The following is a 17844-nucleotide window of genomic DNA, read 5'->3' as shown; positions in this document are numbered from 1 at the left end:
AAATAGATCTATAGATATAGATATTTTATATGTATAGTATCTATCTTCTTGCTATACTTTTATGTCTCTCCCATAAGGATGAAAACTCCTTGTGCAAAGGAATGCTTTTCTTCTTGGTACTTGCATGTCTAGTGTCTTACTGGGTGGTTGAAGGGAGAGAGAAGTCTTGGGGATCAGAAATCCAGAGTTAGAAGGGGCCTCAGAGGTGACTGAGCCCACCCTCTCATTTTATAGGTGAAGAAGCTGAGGCTTTTGAAAGGGAAGTGACCTATCCATGGCCACGTGGTAATAAGTACTTGGGGCAGAATTTGCTATAATTTCATTCTCTGGCCAACTTAAGGCAAGGGCTCAGTAATATGGTGCCAGAGAAAAGGGATGTGTTTAACGGGGGTCAAGAAGCTAGAGCTCATTCATCATAAAAGGCTGGCATAACCCTGTATTAATTTATTATTACTGTTATAATTTATTATTACATATTCTACATAATAAATACATCATAGCTCATATTTATGTAGGAGTTTGATGTTTGCAAGGCACTTTATATGTGTTGTCTCATTTTATCCTCACAACAACCTGTGAAGCAGGTAATATTATTATCTCCATTTTACTGATGAGGAAGCTGAGGTTGAGAGCAGTAAAGGGACCCACTCAGGGTCACACACACAATAAATGAGGCAGGATTTGAATTAGGTTTTCTGCCTCTAAGTTCAAAGCTCTAGCTATTGCACCACCTGTTCATCTCCACTGGGTTATACCCATGGTCCATGCTGGCCCAGGAGATGGGTGAAATCTGACAGGATTGGGTTGCCAAGTGTTTCCTCTCTTTAACCTGACCTGGTCGCATTGCTTGAACCCTGGCCCCTCCCCACCAGGTCAGGGAGAAGACAGACGGGGAGACCCAAAGTGCTCACTTACTTGGATGCTGCCTCTTCATCATATTTACACCGTAGGTCCAGTAGCTCCGTCTGTGTGGCCTTTAGCGCTGCCCATCAAGAAAAAAAAGGACACAGTGAGTCAGCAAGCCTGCCCTCTCATGGAGCCCAGAGGAAGAGACCAGTGGATTGATGACGAGTGGTGTCCTCCCAGCATGAGGGCAACTTCTCGTTCCCACAGTAGGACACTCTGTAATCAGGACTATAGATTCATAACTGGAAAGGAACTTAGAAATCACTGACATCCTCCGCAATACCTCCTCAAACCCATTTTATGGATGAGAAAATTGAAGCAGAGAGTGACTTGGTAAATGACTGGCCTGTGGCCAACATGCTATTCACTGTCTGACATAAAATTTGAATTCAGTTCTTCCTGGCCCGAGTTCTACCCACTAAGCTAACCCAGCTGCCTCTGCAGAGGGAAAAATCTTTTTGGAAATGACTCTACCACAAAGACAATAGTTGGCGCCAATATTCCTAATACGAACACTAAAACACCTTGAGATTAGAGATTTAGATGAAAAGGATCCCCAAAAGCCATCTAGCACAATCCCTTTCCCATCCCCTTGTTTTACGCATTAAGAAACTGAGGCCTAGAGAGAGTGAATAACTGGAAGGACACACAGGCAGTGTCAAAATCAAGCTTTGAATGCAGGGCTCCAAGCTCCCAGCACCAGACTGCCTCTTCTCTATGTGGCTGTCCATGAAGAGCAAATACAAACAGGGAGATGCCAGACCTCTGGCCTGGTTCTTAAACTGTGGCTGTAAAGCTGACCACATAGATGGGAGTGAGTGGCTCTGGGGAATATGGTTACTTGGGAGGCTTTCTCTGTTTGTATTTGTGTCTCCCTGTGAGTGTGTGGCTCTGGGAAAAGTCTTGTCCATCAGAGATACTTGAGGACAGGGTCCACGGATGGCTCTAGGTTACAAAGGCAGTGACAGCTGTATCCTTTGACAACAGAGCCTGCCCTGCTCTCTGGGCCAGTGGTCCTGGGTCCTTGATAAACAGGCTGAGGAGCTCTAAGGGTGAAGGGTTAAGTGGGGAAAGAATGGAAGCTTTATCTTTTATGATGTCATCGCAGAAGGTTATGGACACGACCTTGGTTTCTTTAACATCTTTCATTTTTCTCAATGTCCCACAATCTCTCTATTATGCACAAGGTCCTCCAAATCCTTCTTAAAATCCCCCCTACATTAGGTCTTTCAGAGGTAAAAAAATCTCTCATTTGTTCATTTGGAGTTATTCGTCAGACATATCTTTAAGTGAGGAATTTCTACAGACTCCCTTTTTTAAATGGTCCTAAATCTGCTTCCTTGAATCTTTAGGACTTCTTTCCTTTTGCTCAAAGAGTAATCTGGTAACCAAATCCCCACTTCCCCTTTTCCAAACCCTCCACCATATCATAAGTGACTTTGGTCAAGTTACTTAAATCCCCAGAGACTTCAATTTCCTCATCTATAAAACAAAAGCGTTAAACTAGTTCCCTCTGAGTTCACTTCTATTTCTAAATCTAGGAGCTTTTTATTGCTACTATCATCTGTGATTCTACTATCTGTGGGAGCTCAAAGTCATTCATTGCTTCCAGGCCTCAGTTTCTTAGTTTGCAAAATTAGGGGTTTGAGGTAGATGACCTCTGAGGTCCCTTCTAGTTTCAGAGCTATGATCCTATGATCTGAATTCCTGCTGACATCTTTTCAAGCTGAAAAGATATATAGTCATAAATAAATACAAATGTGAATATATACTTATATACATGTGCATCCATCCATCCATCCATCCATCCGTCCATCCATCCATCAGTCCATCCATCCGTTCATCCATCCATCCATCCATCCATCCATCCATCCATCCATCCATCCACCCATCCATCTATCCATCCATCCATCCATCCATCCATCCATCCACCCATCCATCCATCCATCCATCCATCCATCCATCTATCCATCCATCATTTTATCAATTCATCAATCAATCAATCAATCAATCAATATAAACACACACTTCTCTCCTAAGGAAACCTCATCATTTTACCGGATGAAATCAGCCTTGGTGCTCATTCTTTTTCATAATGCTTCTACCCCTCTAACTGGAAGGCACATCCATGAACACCCCATCTCCCCCTTTAAGGAAGGGCCCCAGCCCAGTCATCCCCTCCCTCGTTTTCCAGCTGACTGCCTTAGTTTTGGATTTCTCAGACTTCTCTATGTTCCCTCCCAGGTACCTTCCCGAATCTCCTCCCTTCTCTTCAGTTTTTTTGTGTGTATTCTCTGCTCCATTAGATTAGAAGTTGTTTGAGAGTAGAGACCACATTTCCTTTTTTGTATTTATATCCCCAGCACTTAGCACATTGCCTGGTAGTATAGTAGGTACATAATAAATGTTTGTTGACTGACTGACTGACTGACTCTCCTCTGAATCCAGGTGCTTTATATTATGGATCTGGGGTTAGGAAAGAGTAGAATAAGCTCAACTCAAGTGATATCATCAAGGCAAGGCAATGGGCATTGTGGACAGAGAGCTGTCCTCCAAGCCAGGAAGACCTGTGTTCAAGTCCTGCTAACATTCTGGCTGTATGACCCTAGGCAAGTTATTTAATCTCTCAGAGTCCTAGGTCAGTGAAGTCAAATTCAAATAAAAATGGGGGCCACTAAGTCAGTCAAAAAGATCTCCCATGATGATATATTGACTTAGAAAACCACATATTAACATTATGCTCCATTGCATTTTTATTTATTTTGTTATTTTATTTCTCTACTGCATTTTAATCTGGTTCTGATTACCTTAGATACTGCTGTGGGTCACTCTGTGTTTGTTATATAACTCTGCTCCTTGAGACAAGAAGCTGCAGAGAAGGTTCTGATCTGTAATGATGAAGGGAGTGTCTTCCCCTGGGAGTTCACAATACCAGTCAGATCACAGATTCAGTTTTTATCTCCCATTTGTGGTTCTATCATAAGAATGTGTGTCTCAATTGCGAAGGCAACAAGGAGGAATAATCAATATAGCATCAGCCTAGGAACCACAGATTTAGGACTGAATGGGACCTCAATGATCATCTAGTCTTCATTTTACATAAGGAAACTGAGGTTCAGAGAAAAATCCTGGGATCATAGATCTCAGAGAACTCTTAGCAGAAATGGCTTATTTTATGGATTGGGAAACTGAGGCATAAAGACCCAAAGCCACACAACACATAGCCAGCACCCAGTTAGAATCTGAACAAGTCCAGAATTCTCCCCATGTGTGACACTGTCACCCCATTTTCCATGAGAGCAGGAAACACTTTTCTTGAGTACACATTGGATCATGCCTTTCTCGGGCTTAATCAGCAGAAACCTGAAGAAGAGCCATTTAGTCATTTCTGGGACTGCATTTATCAAAGAATCTTCTATAGGCCATAGCTATAGCGGATCCTTTGTGGGAGTGGAGGGAGTCCTTCATGTGAAGCATACTAACTAGCATGGGGATGAATGGTTAGCAAAGGACCCTGTGTGCCTTTTTATCTTCCCAGCTCCCTTGGGAGGGAGGTGCTATTATTATGCTCATTTTACAGATAAGCAAACTGAGACTAAAGGAAGGCAAGTGACTTTCCCAGGGTCACATAGCTAGTAAGTATTTGAGACAGGATTTGACCCCAGGTCTTCCTGACCCAAGTCCATTACTTTTATCATTCAGCTTTAAAGAGGCATTGTGACTCTCCCCAGTCAAATGCTTGAGTTCAAGTCCCTCTTTTGGCACAGGCTGGCTGTGTGACCCTAGGCAAATCACTCTCTCAGTCCCCAGGTGAGGCTACAGAATTACCCATCTGCAATGGGAGAGGGAGTTTCTTTGTGGGGAATCCTTCATATCAATGAAATTACAGGTCCAGTACCAACAAAAATGATAGTATCTGGACATGAAGAGAAAAGCAGAATGGTGGAGAGAGCTGCCCTTGGGGTCAGGAGCCAGGAAAGAGCTGGGCTAAAGTCCTTCTTGATTTTGACCCATGCTGGTACCTCGTGAAGACTGAGAGGTACAGAGGAGTGGCTAGTCTACCTCATGGAGGGAGTTCCCACACCTAGAGTCCCCCCACTGCAAAATTCCAGGTTTGTATGGACACATTTTCATGTTTTTTCCTACATGGTCCACGCTTCCAGCCTGGGCCCCTGGGATCTGAATGGGGACCCTGATGAGAACCCTTTGAGTACCTGAATGTAGAATCTTGATCTTTTCTTCTGCTTCCCCCAGTCTAGCAGCCAAAGTGATTTGTGCTTCCTGTAGGCCCCTGTGGAAAGACCAATCCTGGTTCAGATCGGTTTGAGTTGTTCAGGGCTAAGCCCTGCCTTAGATGGGGCCTGGTCACAGTAGGGGCCAGAGCCTTCTTGCTTCTGACATGATGGTGGAGACATAGGGAAGCAAGGGCTGGCAGTCTTGGAAACTAGACACCTTTGATTCAGGTCCAGCACATCTCAATGAGCACATCTCAAAATGTCAGAGAGGGAAGGGATCTCAGTAGCCATCTCTTCCAAGTCAAGCCTGGACAAGAGCTGCTCTATGACAGCTTGGGCAGGTGGTCATCTGGGCATGTGGTCATCCACCCTCTGCCAGAGGATGCCCAGGGGGGCTCACTGCACTTGGAGACAGCTCTCATCATTAGGGAGACTAGTGACATTGTGCTTAAATTGACCCCATTGTGAATTTTCACCTGCTGCTTCCTGTTTGGCCCATGGGGGCCAAGCAGATTGCACTAATCCCTTCTCCATGACAGACCTTTACATTCTGGATGTCAGTCAACATAGGCCCCTGAGTCTTCTCTTCTCTACACTAAACATTGTCAATTCCTTCAAACAAATTAAAGAATAATAATATAATCCTTAATAAATAATTTGTTATAATAATGATTAACATAACAATAATAAAATAATTTAATTATTTTATTAAGAATATTAATGATTAATAAGAATTGATGAAAATCAATAATAATGATGATGAGCTCTATATTGGCTTTAAGTTTTGAAAGGAACTTTATTATAGAAAATCAATCAGAAATATGATTATATATGAAATATGATTATACATTATATAAAATGATTATATTCTATGGATATGCTATATGTGATCATTTACATATTATATGATATGTGTTATATGATCATATATGATCATATATTATATATTATTTTATATTATCATGTGTTATATCTATATCTACAGCTATATCATAGCATTTGATCCTCACAACCTTGTGAAGTAGATGGGCATTTTATTCCTATTTTGTAACTTGGGAAACTGAGATTGAGAGAGGAATGAAGGAAATGAGACTTTATTAGGTTCTTACTATATAGCCAGTTCATTTGACCCTCACAAGAATCCTCACAAGGCAAACAGAAGTCAAGTGACTTGCTTAGGGTCACATAGCTATTAATTGACTGAAGTAGGATTCGAACTCAGGTCTTCCTGGCTCTAAGTAAAGTCCTCTAACTGATGCACCAGCTTACAATAAGCCATTGACTTTATCTTCCTAGTGGTTCATCCTTCAGGTTATTAAGGTCCTCTCTAAATTACGTAGGTTGGGTCTGAACTCAACATTCTAGATGTGGTCTGATTAGAGGATAGTGAGGTTCACAACATCTCTAGTCTGAGGAGATATGTGATCCTTGATAATAAGTCCATCTCTTGACCCCTTTGCTCTGAAAAAGGACAGGGGGCTCTCTGAGGTTCTAGGGAGCGTCCTGATGGCCTCTGGGATAGGGGATCCTGCTAGATTTTGGGCGCTGCCTGTCCCTGGTGGATGGACTCGCCACCCTCCATCTCATTTCCACTGGTTTGCTCTGTTACCTTTTTACTGTGTACTTAAGACTATAATTCAGAAGTTATGCTACCAAATTTATGTGCTTATTATGGGCCCACCATTCGGGCTGCCCCAGTTAAGGTGCTGGCAGCATTCCCATTATAAACCTCTATTTCCCTGGGTTTATAGCCTTGACTATAAAAACCTCTTTCCAAGCTGAAGTTGTGCACCTTGGAGCTTAGCCCAGAAGGAAATCTCTCTGTAAAATTTGTGATGGAAAGAGAGGGAAAGAAGGGGAGAGAGAGAGAGAGAGAGAGAGAGAGAGAGAGAGAGAGAGAGAGAATGGAAGAGAGATAGAAACAGAAACAGAGACAGGTGGAGAGAGAAGGGGAGGAGGGAGAGGAGAGAAACACAGAGAGACAGAGAGAAAGGAGGAGGGAGAGAGACAGAGAAAGAAACAGATTGAGAGAGACACAGAGGGAGGGACAGAGAGAGAGATGGAGAGAAGGAAGAGGGGGGAAGGGGGGTGGGAGAGAGAGTGATAGACAAAAATAAAGGAGATGAGAGATGGAGAGAGAGAGGAGAGAGAAGGAGAAATGGGTGGGGAGAGACAGAGATAAACAAAGATAAAGGAGATGGAGAGAAATGGAGTGAGACTAAAGTGGAGGAGGGAGGAAGGGAGGGAGAAAGAGAGATGGAGAGACAATAGAAGATCCATAGGATGATCCTGGAGTTGAAAGAGCACAAAAAAATTGGGGCAGGCTGATAATGGGATTCTTACGGGGCTGGTTAGAAAGAAAGAATAGAGGTTGAAATGAGCTGTCCACTATTGTCCAATACATGAAGGTCTCCTGGCGGGCAGCTGGTTTGCTGTTTTTGTAACCCTAGGACTGGTCTTGAAGTACAGAGCAGCTAACTAAGGTGATGCATGTGGCTGGAGTGCTGCACTTGGAATCAGGAAGAGCTGAGTTCAAATCTTGCCTCCGATAGAAGCTAGCTGTGAAGCCGGGCAAGTCATTTAATCTCTCTCAGCCTCAGCTTTTCATCTGTAAAATGAGGAAAATACTTCACAGGGTTGTTTTTGAGGCTCAACTGAGATGGCATACACAAAATACTTTATGAAGCATAGAGTATGACATTCATGTGAGCTATGGCAATTATTATGGTAGAAGGAGGCTCTAAGAAACTTCTCAGGAGCTTTTAAAGGCTAGGATGAGGTACCTGTGGCTGAGGACTTTGGTCTCCAGGGAGATAGACTATAATGAGAGAAAAGAGGATGTCTTTGTAACATTGATGTTTAGTATAGGGTGTGTAGTAGGTGTTTAATAAATGATTGATCATGCCATCAGAGAGGTGCTGCCATGACAAGAATATGACTTGGATTTGAGCGGGGGGTGTTGTGCTAAGTCACCAGCCTCACTCTTTCTTCCAGAGTCATCTGGTCCAGTGGCCAGATAGGAATCAGGAAGACTGGAGATGGCCCTGGATGGGAGGCAATCAAGATGAAGTGACTTGCTCAAGGTCACACAGCTACTAAGTGTCATCAAATGTCTGAAGCTGGATTCGAATTCCCATTCCCCTGACTCCAAGGCCAGGCTCAATCCACTGTGCCATTTAGTTGATGTCATGGTCTTCAAGAACGAAGGATAAACATCAACATCAATAAATGATTACTGATTGACGGTTACTAGAAAGCTAAGTATTCAAAGAGTCATCCTGTGGAGAAGGGATTCGCTGTTGATCTTTCCCAGAGAGCAGCACCAGGAGCCACGGGGCAAACACATGTTAGGTACATGTCAAGAAAGCCTTAGCCAGCAGAGAAGCTAAGAAGTGGGAAGGGCCGCCTCAAGAGACCCCCTCCCGGGAGGTCATCAAGGTAAGGCTGGATGATCCCTTGTTCAGAAGAGGAAAGTCATGCACAATTCTGGCTTGGATTGAAAGGCCACCATGGCCCCTTCACACTCTGAGATTCCATAATTGCAGAATATTAATGTAGAAAGGGACCTTGGGGATCATCTTTCATATTTCTGGTCCTAGCCCTTGACATAGGCACACAGTAAGCATTCAACAAATACTCCTTCATTCATCTAGTGGTTCTCAAAGGGTGGTTCACAGATCCTTCAAGGGCCATCACCAAGATGCTTTCGGGGGGTGGGGGGAGTCAAAACTATTTTCATCGTAAAACTAAGATATCTAAATTTCCAGCATGTTACATATCAATGGATATAAACCACATAAATGAAATTTCTTTGGTGGAAGGCCTCAATAATTTTAAGAGTGTGAAGGAGGTAAGAGACCAAGAACTTTGAGAATTATTGATCTGGACAACATTCTTTATTTGCAGAGGAGGAAGACAATCATTTTAGGTGGTGCAGTGGATAGAGCACTGGCCTTGGAGTCAGGAGAATCTGGAGTTCAAATTGGGTAGCAGACACTTACTAGGTGTGTGACCTTGGGCAAGTCACTTCACCCTGATTGCCTTGCAACCAGGGTCATCTCTAGTTGTCCTGATTCCTATCTGGCCACTGGACCTGATGATTCTGGAGGAGAAAGTGAGGCTGGAGACTCAGTACAGCATCCCTCACTCAAATCTAATTCATGTGCTTGTCATGACATCACCTTCCTGGTGTCATGGTCTTCTTGGAGAACAAAGGCCAAACATCATCATCAAAAGACATGGGTTCAAATCCTGATTCTGCCCATGTTACTGGCTTGTTGGCCCTTAACCCTCCATCTCCTCAGTTGTAGAAGTGGAATGGGATGACACCAGAGTCACACAACTGATTATGTAGGAGCTAGGATTTGAATTTGGCTCATCTGACTTCAAGACTTTTCATTCTCTCTCTCTCTCTCTCTCTCTCTCTCTCTCTCATTCTCACTATCACTCTTAGTCTCATTCTCTCTCTCTCCTTCCCTTCTTTCTTCCTTCCTTTCTTTCCTTCCTCTTTCCCCTTCATCCCTCCCCTCCCTCCCTTCCTCCCTTCCTTCCTTCCTTCCTTCCTTCCTTCCTTCCTTCCTTCCTTCCTTCCTTCCTTCCTTCCTTCCTTCCTTCCTTCTTTCCTTCCTTCCTTCCTCTCTCTCATTTTATCCTCTCAACAACACGGAGAGGTGGGCACCATTTTACAGATGAGAGAACTGAAACTGAGAACAATTAGGTGACTACCTTAATGTCCCACAGCTACTAAGTGACTAGGGCTGGATGTGAACTTGGATCTTCCTGATGCCAGGCCCATGAGGTGCCTCTACAAAAACCTTGACAAATGGTCCTGCAGAACTGATTTAAAGTCCTCTTGCAATGTGAGAAGCCACTTCCTTTCAAGGCAGCAGTGATTGTTGGGAACTTTTGTCTGACACAGGCTAAATCTGACTCTCTTCAACATCCATCCATTGCTTTTGGTTCTGCCTCTGGGGTCAAAGGGAACAGGTCTTGGGCTGCTTTATTAAGAGAGGCATCATGGAATTTGCCCTGATTAGGTCAGATATGGGCACCACACTGTAAGAAGGGCATTTATAAGGAGAAGCAGAACTACCAAAAGAAAGATTCTGTGGACTAGGAGGGTATAAGCGAGGACAGTGACTATGCTAACAAGTATGACAAGGTGATTAATGTCTATAGAAAAGAAGGTTTAGTCTAGCATTTAAACAAACCAAAAAATTCAACTTTATAATATATGTATATATTTATGTTTTTGTTTTTTTTTAGGTTTTTTCAAGGCAAATGGGGTTAAGTGGCTTGCCCAAGGCCACACAGCTAGGTCATTATTAAGTGTCTGAGGCTGGATTTGAACCCAGGTACTCCTGACTCCAAGGCTGGTGCTTTATCTACTGCGCCACCTAGCTGCCCCCTATATGTATATATTTAATTTAATATTCAAATACAAACTTTTCCTCTGTCCTAGCATTGAAGCAATTCTCTGAATTTAACTATAGTATTATGTAATAATATTTTATATTGAAATACATTCTCTTCTTAAGGCATATCCTAGCATATCCAAAAAACTCAACTTAGTAATATATATTATATATATATATATATATATACCAATATTTAATTCAAATACATACTCTTTACCCATTTAAATTCCATGCAACAAATATTTTAAGTTACTAATATGTTTTATAAAATAATATTATTTTGAAAAAAAAAGGCATTGATAAATTGGGAGACATTCAGAAAAGTGCTATTAGGTTGATGAAGTGCCCTGACTCCATGTTTTTTGAGGATCCATTGAGGGCACTGGGCAGATTTATCCTGGAGAAGGGAAATCTCATGATAACTCTGATATGGAAGAAGGATTAGTCTTGTTTTTCATGGCCCTAGAGATTGGGACCAGGAGGAATTGGGGAGAGAAAAGAGGGAGTTGCAATATGTCCAGGAAAACCTTCCTCCCAAGTGGAGCCTTCTACAATACCCTTGCGAATGGGTGCTTGGAAGGACTTGGTATCCTGGCAAGTGAGGCTTCCAATGTCTAGAGGCCTTGTTAAAACATATGAATGAGACAATACATTTAATAGGCCCACTTACAGTTCAAGAAAAGAGCGAGCTTCCTAGGTATTATCCTACTCCAGAAATTACATACATGAGCTATTACTTTTTTAAATGTTTTTATTTATTTAGAGAAATAGGGTTAAGTGACTTGCCCAAGGTCACATAGTTAGGCAATTATTAAGTGAGGTCAGAGTTGACCCGAGGTCCTCCTGACTCCAGGCCTGGTGCTCTATTCACTGTGTCACCTAGGTTTCCTGTATTACTTTCTTAAAAAAAAAAAAAGTAGGTAATTTCAAGATGAGGAAGTATGGTCCAGTGGGAAGAGCTCCGGGCAAATCAGAAGATTTGCTCCTGGGTCAGCTGTGTGACCTTGGTATGGTCCCTTTTTCTCCTGTAGGCTGAGTTTTTCTGTTGGTAAAATAAGGTGGACGACCCTTGCTCTCCTTATCTTATAGGGCATTTTCATGAATATATGGGCTACTGAAATATTGAAAGTGACTCAGATGTGCTGAACCAGGAGAACATTTTCTAGCAATGTGATGAAGATGATTCAGAAAGACTTAAGAACTGATCGGTGTGGTGACCAATCGTGATTCCAGAGGACCAATAATGAACAATGCTGCCCATCTCCTGACAGGAAAAAGATAGACTTGAGGTGAAAAGTAACATGAAAATTTTTTGGACATGGACAATGTGGGATTTTGATTCACTTGAATATGCACATTTGCTATAAGGGATTTTGTTTTTCACCTTCTTTTTTTTTTAACGGAGGTGAGGGAGAGGGATAGAAAAAGAAACGCTTATTAATAGGAAAAATTTTAAATTGAAAAAAATGTGGTTTAGGTATACAAATGTGAATATAATTACTATTACTACTATCATGACTCCCACTATTTCTAACTATTCCTGTTACTACTATTACTACCACAGACAACTACTGCTGTTATTACTACTACCTTTGCTATGACAACTTCTACTTCTTTTTTTTAAGTTCTTTTTTGCAAGGCAATGGGGTTAAGTGGCTTGCCCAAGGCCATACAGGTAATTATTTAGTGTCTGAGGCCGGATATGAACTCAGGGACTCCTGACTCCAGGGCCGGTGCTCTATCCATTGCGCCACCTAGCCACCCCTGACAACTTCTACTTCTAATTACTATTGCCACTACCATTTCTATAGCATTTTTTATGTGGTAAGTGATTTAATGACAACAACAAAAATAATATAATAATTTTTGTTCTTGTTTGGTCTCTTGTAACCTCATTTAGGGTTTTCTTGGCAAAGATATTGGAGTGGATTGCCATTTCTTTCCTCATCTCATTTTACAAATGAGGAAACTGAGGCAAATAAGGTTAAGTTACTAGCCAACATTTATATTTACTAGGTGCTAAGTGCTAAGTACTTTCCAATTTTCATCTCATTTTATCTCTACAACAGTCCTGGAAGATAGGGTTATTATAATTCCTATTTTATAGTTGAGGGAATTAAGGCAGACAGGTTAAGTGATTTATGGGGGTGGGGGGTGGGGGGGTCACACAACCAGGAAGTATCTGAGGCTGGATTTGAACTTAGGTCTTAAAAAATAAAAAATTTAAAATATTTTTTTTCCATTTCTTTAAAAAAAGTTGACTTGTAAATTCTCTCCCTACCCATTGAGAAGGCAAGACATGAGACATCAATTATACATGCTAAAACATACGAAAAATATTTTCAAATGTGTAATGTGGCAAAGACCTCAAGAAAAAAAATAAAGAAATTGAAAAAAAATACTTTAGTCTGCACTGAGATTCCACAAATTCTCTCTCTGAAGGTGGATAGCATTGCTCATCATGGGTTCTTTGGAACTATCTTGGATCATTGTACTGATCAAAGTGGTTAAGTCTTTCACAGTTGATTATTCTTACAATATTGCTATTATTTATGTATATTGTTCTCTTGATTCTACTCACTTTACTATGCATCAGTTCATAAAAATCTTCCCAGATTTTTATGAAACCATCCCCTTTATTATTCCTTAAAACACAATAGGATCCATCACAATCATAGACCACAACTTGTTCAGTCATTCCCCTACTGATGGGCATCTTCTCAATTTCTAATTCTTTGTTCCTACAAAAAGAGCCACTTTAAATATGAGTCCTTTCTCCTTTTTAAGGATCTCTTTGGGATACAGACTGAGTAGTGGTATTGCTGAACTAAAGGGTATGCACAGTTTTATTGCCCTTTGGGCAAAATTCCATATTGCTCTCCAGTTTATAACTCCATCAACAGTTCATTAGTGTCCCAGTTTTTCCACACCCCCTCCTACACTTATCATTTTTCTTTTCTGTCATATTAGTCAATCTAATAGGTGTGAAGTGGTTTTAATTGCATTTTTCTAATCAATAGTGACTTAGAGCATTTTTATAAGATTATAGATAGCTTTGCTTTCTTTTTCTGAAAACTTCATATTCCTATCCTTTGATCATTTGCCAACTGGGGAATGACTCATATTCTTATACATTTGACTCAGTTCTACATATATTTGAGAAATGAGCTCAGGTCTTCTATCCACTGAGCCACTTCATTGCCTTTTAGTTGGTTGTTAAGGTTGCCTGGCTCAGTAATCTGCTTCTATGATACCCTTGGAAATTGAGGGGTATTGGCTATTCCCAGTCCGATCACTGGGCTCCCCACCACAAACCTTCCTATTCCTCCCTCTTGGTCCCCACAAATACCCTTGACTCACTCACTTTTGTTTCTCTGCCTCATTTCTCTGAAGCAAGGTTTCTGTTAAAAGTGCTTTGTTGGGAATGCCCGGAAGCCTGGGTCCCTCTGACACGGTGAACCCAGTCGGAGTCGTCCCTTCTCTCTGCTCTAGAGAGTAAGAAAAGAAGACAGGAAGACATCATTGGAGAGGCAAGACAAGCAAAGAGAGCAGCTTCCTTCTATGAGGCTAAAGACCAACAACCCATGTTAAAAAAAATGGATCCCCCACTTTTCCCAAGTTGGTTTCAGTTCTTGAGTTGATATATTGGCTGATCAGCTAAGGGTAGATGATGGATGAGGGTGGAGGGGGTGGGGTAGGTGGTTGCTGGGTTTGATCTGAAGTTCTCAACTGCCCACATTCACCGTGCCACACACTGGACCATCTGGAGAACTTGAATGCATGCTTACCTGTTGTGTGGCCCTGGACCAGTCACTTAACCTCTGAGTCTCTAAACTTAAAGATGGGCTGCAATCTCCATGGGTGATTGCAATTCCCATACCAGAGACACTTTCTAGTGAGGAGATCCCCGAGAGATGCAGATTTATGGTTTACAAAGTATTTAATAATAATGATGATGATAACAGGGTAATAATAACTTTTATCTAGATAGCTCTTCATAAATCAATTATCCCATTTGATCTTTGCAACAACCCTGGGAGGTAAGGGGCTATTGTGACCCCCATTTTACGGATGAGCATCCTAACTGAGGCCCAAAGAGGTGAAGGGACTTTTTACCTTCGTGATGTTGGCCAAGTCCCTTCACCTCCGTGGACCTCGACTTCCTCATCTGTAAAACGAGATGGTTGGATTCAATGACCTCCAAGGTTCCTTTCAGCTCTAGACCTGGGACCGATCTTATGATCTCTCTCTGGGCTTCGGTTTCTTCACATCTAAAAAGAAGGGGGTTGGGGTCGATGGTGGCTGAGCCTGTGATTCCAAGACCAGCACTCTGCCCGCTGGCCACTAAGGGCGCCACGGTAAACAGAGTCTTGCCAGACTGTGAATTCCAATTCAAACTCAAGACACTCATTAGTTGTGTGACCCTGGGCAAGTTGCTTAACTATTGCCAGCCTCAGTTTCCCCACCTGTAAAGTGGGAAATAATAATAGCACCTGCCTCCCTCATCTGCTGAGAGGATCAAATGAGTAAAGAGCTGAGCATAGTCTCTGATCCATACAGAGTATAGGGTACAACACTGGGGATACAAAAATTGGCAAAATGCCCTCAATGTGCTTATAATCTAAAGGGGGAGTTAACATGAGAACAAATATATACAAAGCAAACCATATACAAGACAAAACAAGGAAAACTTAACAGAGGGAAGGCATTGAAATTAAGAGGGGTTATTTCATCACATCTCTGTAAGGGCAGGTAGTGCATGCATATATATTCCCTTTTAACATATGAGGAAACTGAGGCACAGAATCCCTAGCTAGTAAGCTGTGTCTCCAACTCCTACCTTTTGGCTCAGGATTCAGCTCTCCTTCCACTTCATCCCTCTGCCTCTCAAGAAGACCCTTCCCCTTTCCTGGACTGTATGGTGTCAGTAGAAATTCTGCTCCTCCCAGGAAGCCTTCTTTGAGAAGTCATTAATCTCTCCGACCCTGAGGTCCCCGAGTCCTCTGCTGGCCGTCAGTCATTGATCACCTTCAGCTGTCATTTACCTGTCTTCTGTTTGTCCCCACACCCTGCCCCCTATAGACCTTCAGGATATGAAGGATATGAGGTATCCTTCCTTGTATCTTCTCCCTGGACCTTACCCATACAAGGCAGGCATTCAATATATGTTTGTGGAGGAGGCAGATTCTCTCACAAAGGGGCTCAAAGAGCAGAAAGGACAGAGATTGTCCTTTGAAATGGGAAATGCTCTGTGTTGATTGAGGGGGCCTTCTTCTTTCCAGGGTCTGATTACATCATATTAGGTATCTTGGGCTAAGCTAATGGAATATATTTAGCCCCAGAGAGCACAACTGGGAGCAATGGGTGGAAGTGGGGAAAGGACCAACTAAGTATTCACTGACTTCAGATCCATGTTGACACTGACATCAGGAAAAACTCAGCAATCAGAGTAGGAATGAATGAGTTCTCCCTCCCTCGCTGCTTCCAGATGGATGAACACTTGGTGGGTATATTGTAATGGAGTTCCTTTTGGGATACGGGTCTCACTTGATGGCCACTCTAGTCTCATGAGACTCTGAAAAGACTGGTTACGTCAACTGGAGAGTCATCTTGAAGCATACCCAGACCCATAGACGTTGAACAGATCACCTAAGGTTAGCAGGGACTCTTTAAAAAATTTTTTTTTTAATTTAATTTTTTAAAGGGACTTTTTTTGCCATTTTGTAATCAAGTTTATTGGGAGTTGTTCAAAAATATTAGGAATAGAAGGAAATTCAAAGGGAGAAACAGACGAGCAGGTAAGAGTTGGAACTAACCAGTTTTAACTACAATTTTTTTTTTCTGTTCTTTCAATATGGAAATATTTGTAACATTGGTATTGGTTAAGTTTGAAATAAAAAATTTAAATAAAAAGAGTTAAGAGTACAATTTGTGATCATGTAATAGGGTAAAACGAAAACACCCACATAAAACAAACCTAAGATGTGACTTCATTAGTCCAATTACCACTGCCAAACAGTCTAACCAGACATGTGGTATGGAAGCTAGAAACAAGATAAGATATCTGAGTGGGCTACAGTGGCTAAGGATAGGGAAGCCCCTTCTAAAAATATATAATGGCACTAATGATGGAAATCAGACAGTTTCTTCCTATATTAAAATGTAGCTGCACCTTGGGAAGGCAATACACTGGATACCTTAAGATGAGTGAATTTATGATTTCATACCCTAATAAGGACTCTTAAGGTATGAACTTGTTTTAAAAATATTTTGATAACTGCATGTCAGTTGTAATTGTTTTTTTTCTAATCTCACATGTTTTGTGGATTTAAAAACCATTAATTCTGAGAAGGAAACCATGAACTTCAGTAGATTGCCAGAGGGTTCCATGACATGACTAAGAACCTTTGGCCTAGAAAGAGGATGTAAATCTGTTATTTTTTTTAAAAATTTTTATTTTTTTAGTTTTTGCAAGGCAATGTGGTTAAGTGGCTTGCTCAAGGCCACACAGCTAAGTAATTATTAAATGTCTGAGGTCAAATTTGAACTCAGTTCCTCCTGACTCTAGGGCTGGTGCTCTATCCACTGCACCACCTAGCTGCCCCTATTTCTGCAAGGTATGATAGACCCTGCTAAAGTGGGAAGGGCTTCATGTATGCCCACAAGGCTAGTTCTACAGTCTGAAGAGTTGGATTCAGATCCCTGATTTGCTGTCTACTATCTGATTGTTAAAATCACTTCCCTTTTCTTGGTCTCAGTTTCCTCATCTGGTAAATGTTGGAGTTGACCTCTAAGGTCGTTTGCAGTTCCAGATCCAGGATCTTATGATTAGTTATTGAAACTCTGTGGGCCTCAGTTTCTTCATCTATACAATAAGGGGGTTGGACCCTATGATCATTACTGTCCCTTTCAGCTCTAGATGTAAAATCCTTTGATGCTCTGATCAGACTAGCAGACACAGGGGGATGACTTTTTGGACACAATAACTCTTGGAGAAAGACCAATCTACTAAAGTGTAAAGGGGTTAGAAGCTAAAACAATACAAGGAATATCCATGGTGATGAAATCAGGGCTCCTTGGAGGACTAGTATTTCTCACCTCACTTGAGGTCAGATAAGAAAGAAGCAGTGAGGTGGTTCCTGCAGTAGACAGAGAGTACTGGCCCTGGAGTCTGGGAAGTTTGAGTTCAAATCCAGCCTTAGACACTTACTAGTTGTATGACCTGGGCAAGTCACTTTGCCCTGTTTGCCTCAGTTTCCTCATCTGTCAAAGGAGTTGGAGAAGGA

At 41.8% G+C, this 17844-nt stretch overlaps 1 protein-coding gene across 2 annotated transcripts in view; it reads right to left on the bottom strand.

Annotated features, from left to right (window-relative positions):
* Positions 1-17844, bottom strand: part of CUX2 (cut like homeobox 2) — a 277255-nt gene that overhangs the window by 44586 nt on the left and 214825 nt on the right. Inside the window, exons 7-9 of one of the 2 annotated variants that reach the window (XM_074205699.1) lie at positions 13923-14046; positions 5121-5197; positions 916-982 (exon numbers count right to left, since the gene is read on the bottom strand). In XM_074205699.1, coding sequence (XP_074061800.1) covers positions 916-982; positions 5121-5197; positions 13923-14046 — 268 coding nt within the window. Of the gene's footprint in view, positions 1-915; positions 983-1747; positions 2658-5120; positions 5198-13922; positions 14047-17844 lie in introns of those variants that run through there. The other variant, XM_074205700.1, reaches the window with a different exon arrangement.

The sequence above is a fragment of the Macrotis lagotis genome, chromosome X, assembly GCF_037893015.1.
Source record: "Macrotis lagotis isolate mMagLag1 chromosome X, bilby.v1.9.chrom.fasta, whole genome shotgun sequence".
Taxonomy (NCBI): Eukaryota; Metazoa; Chordata; class Mammalia; order Peramelemorphia; family Peramelidae; genus Macrotis; species Macrotis lagotis.
The sequence above is the reverse complement of the archived record's forward strand: the minus strand, read 5'-3'. Positions and strand labels throughout refer to the sequence as shown.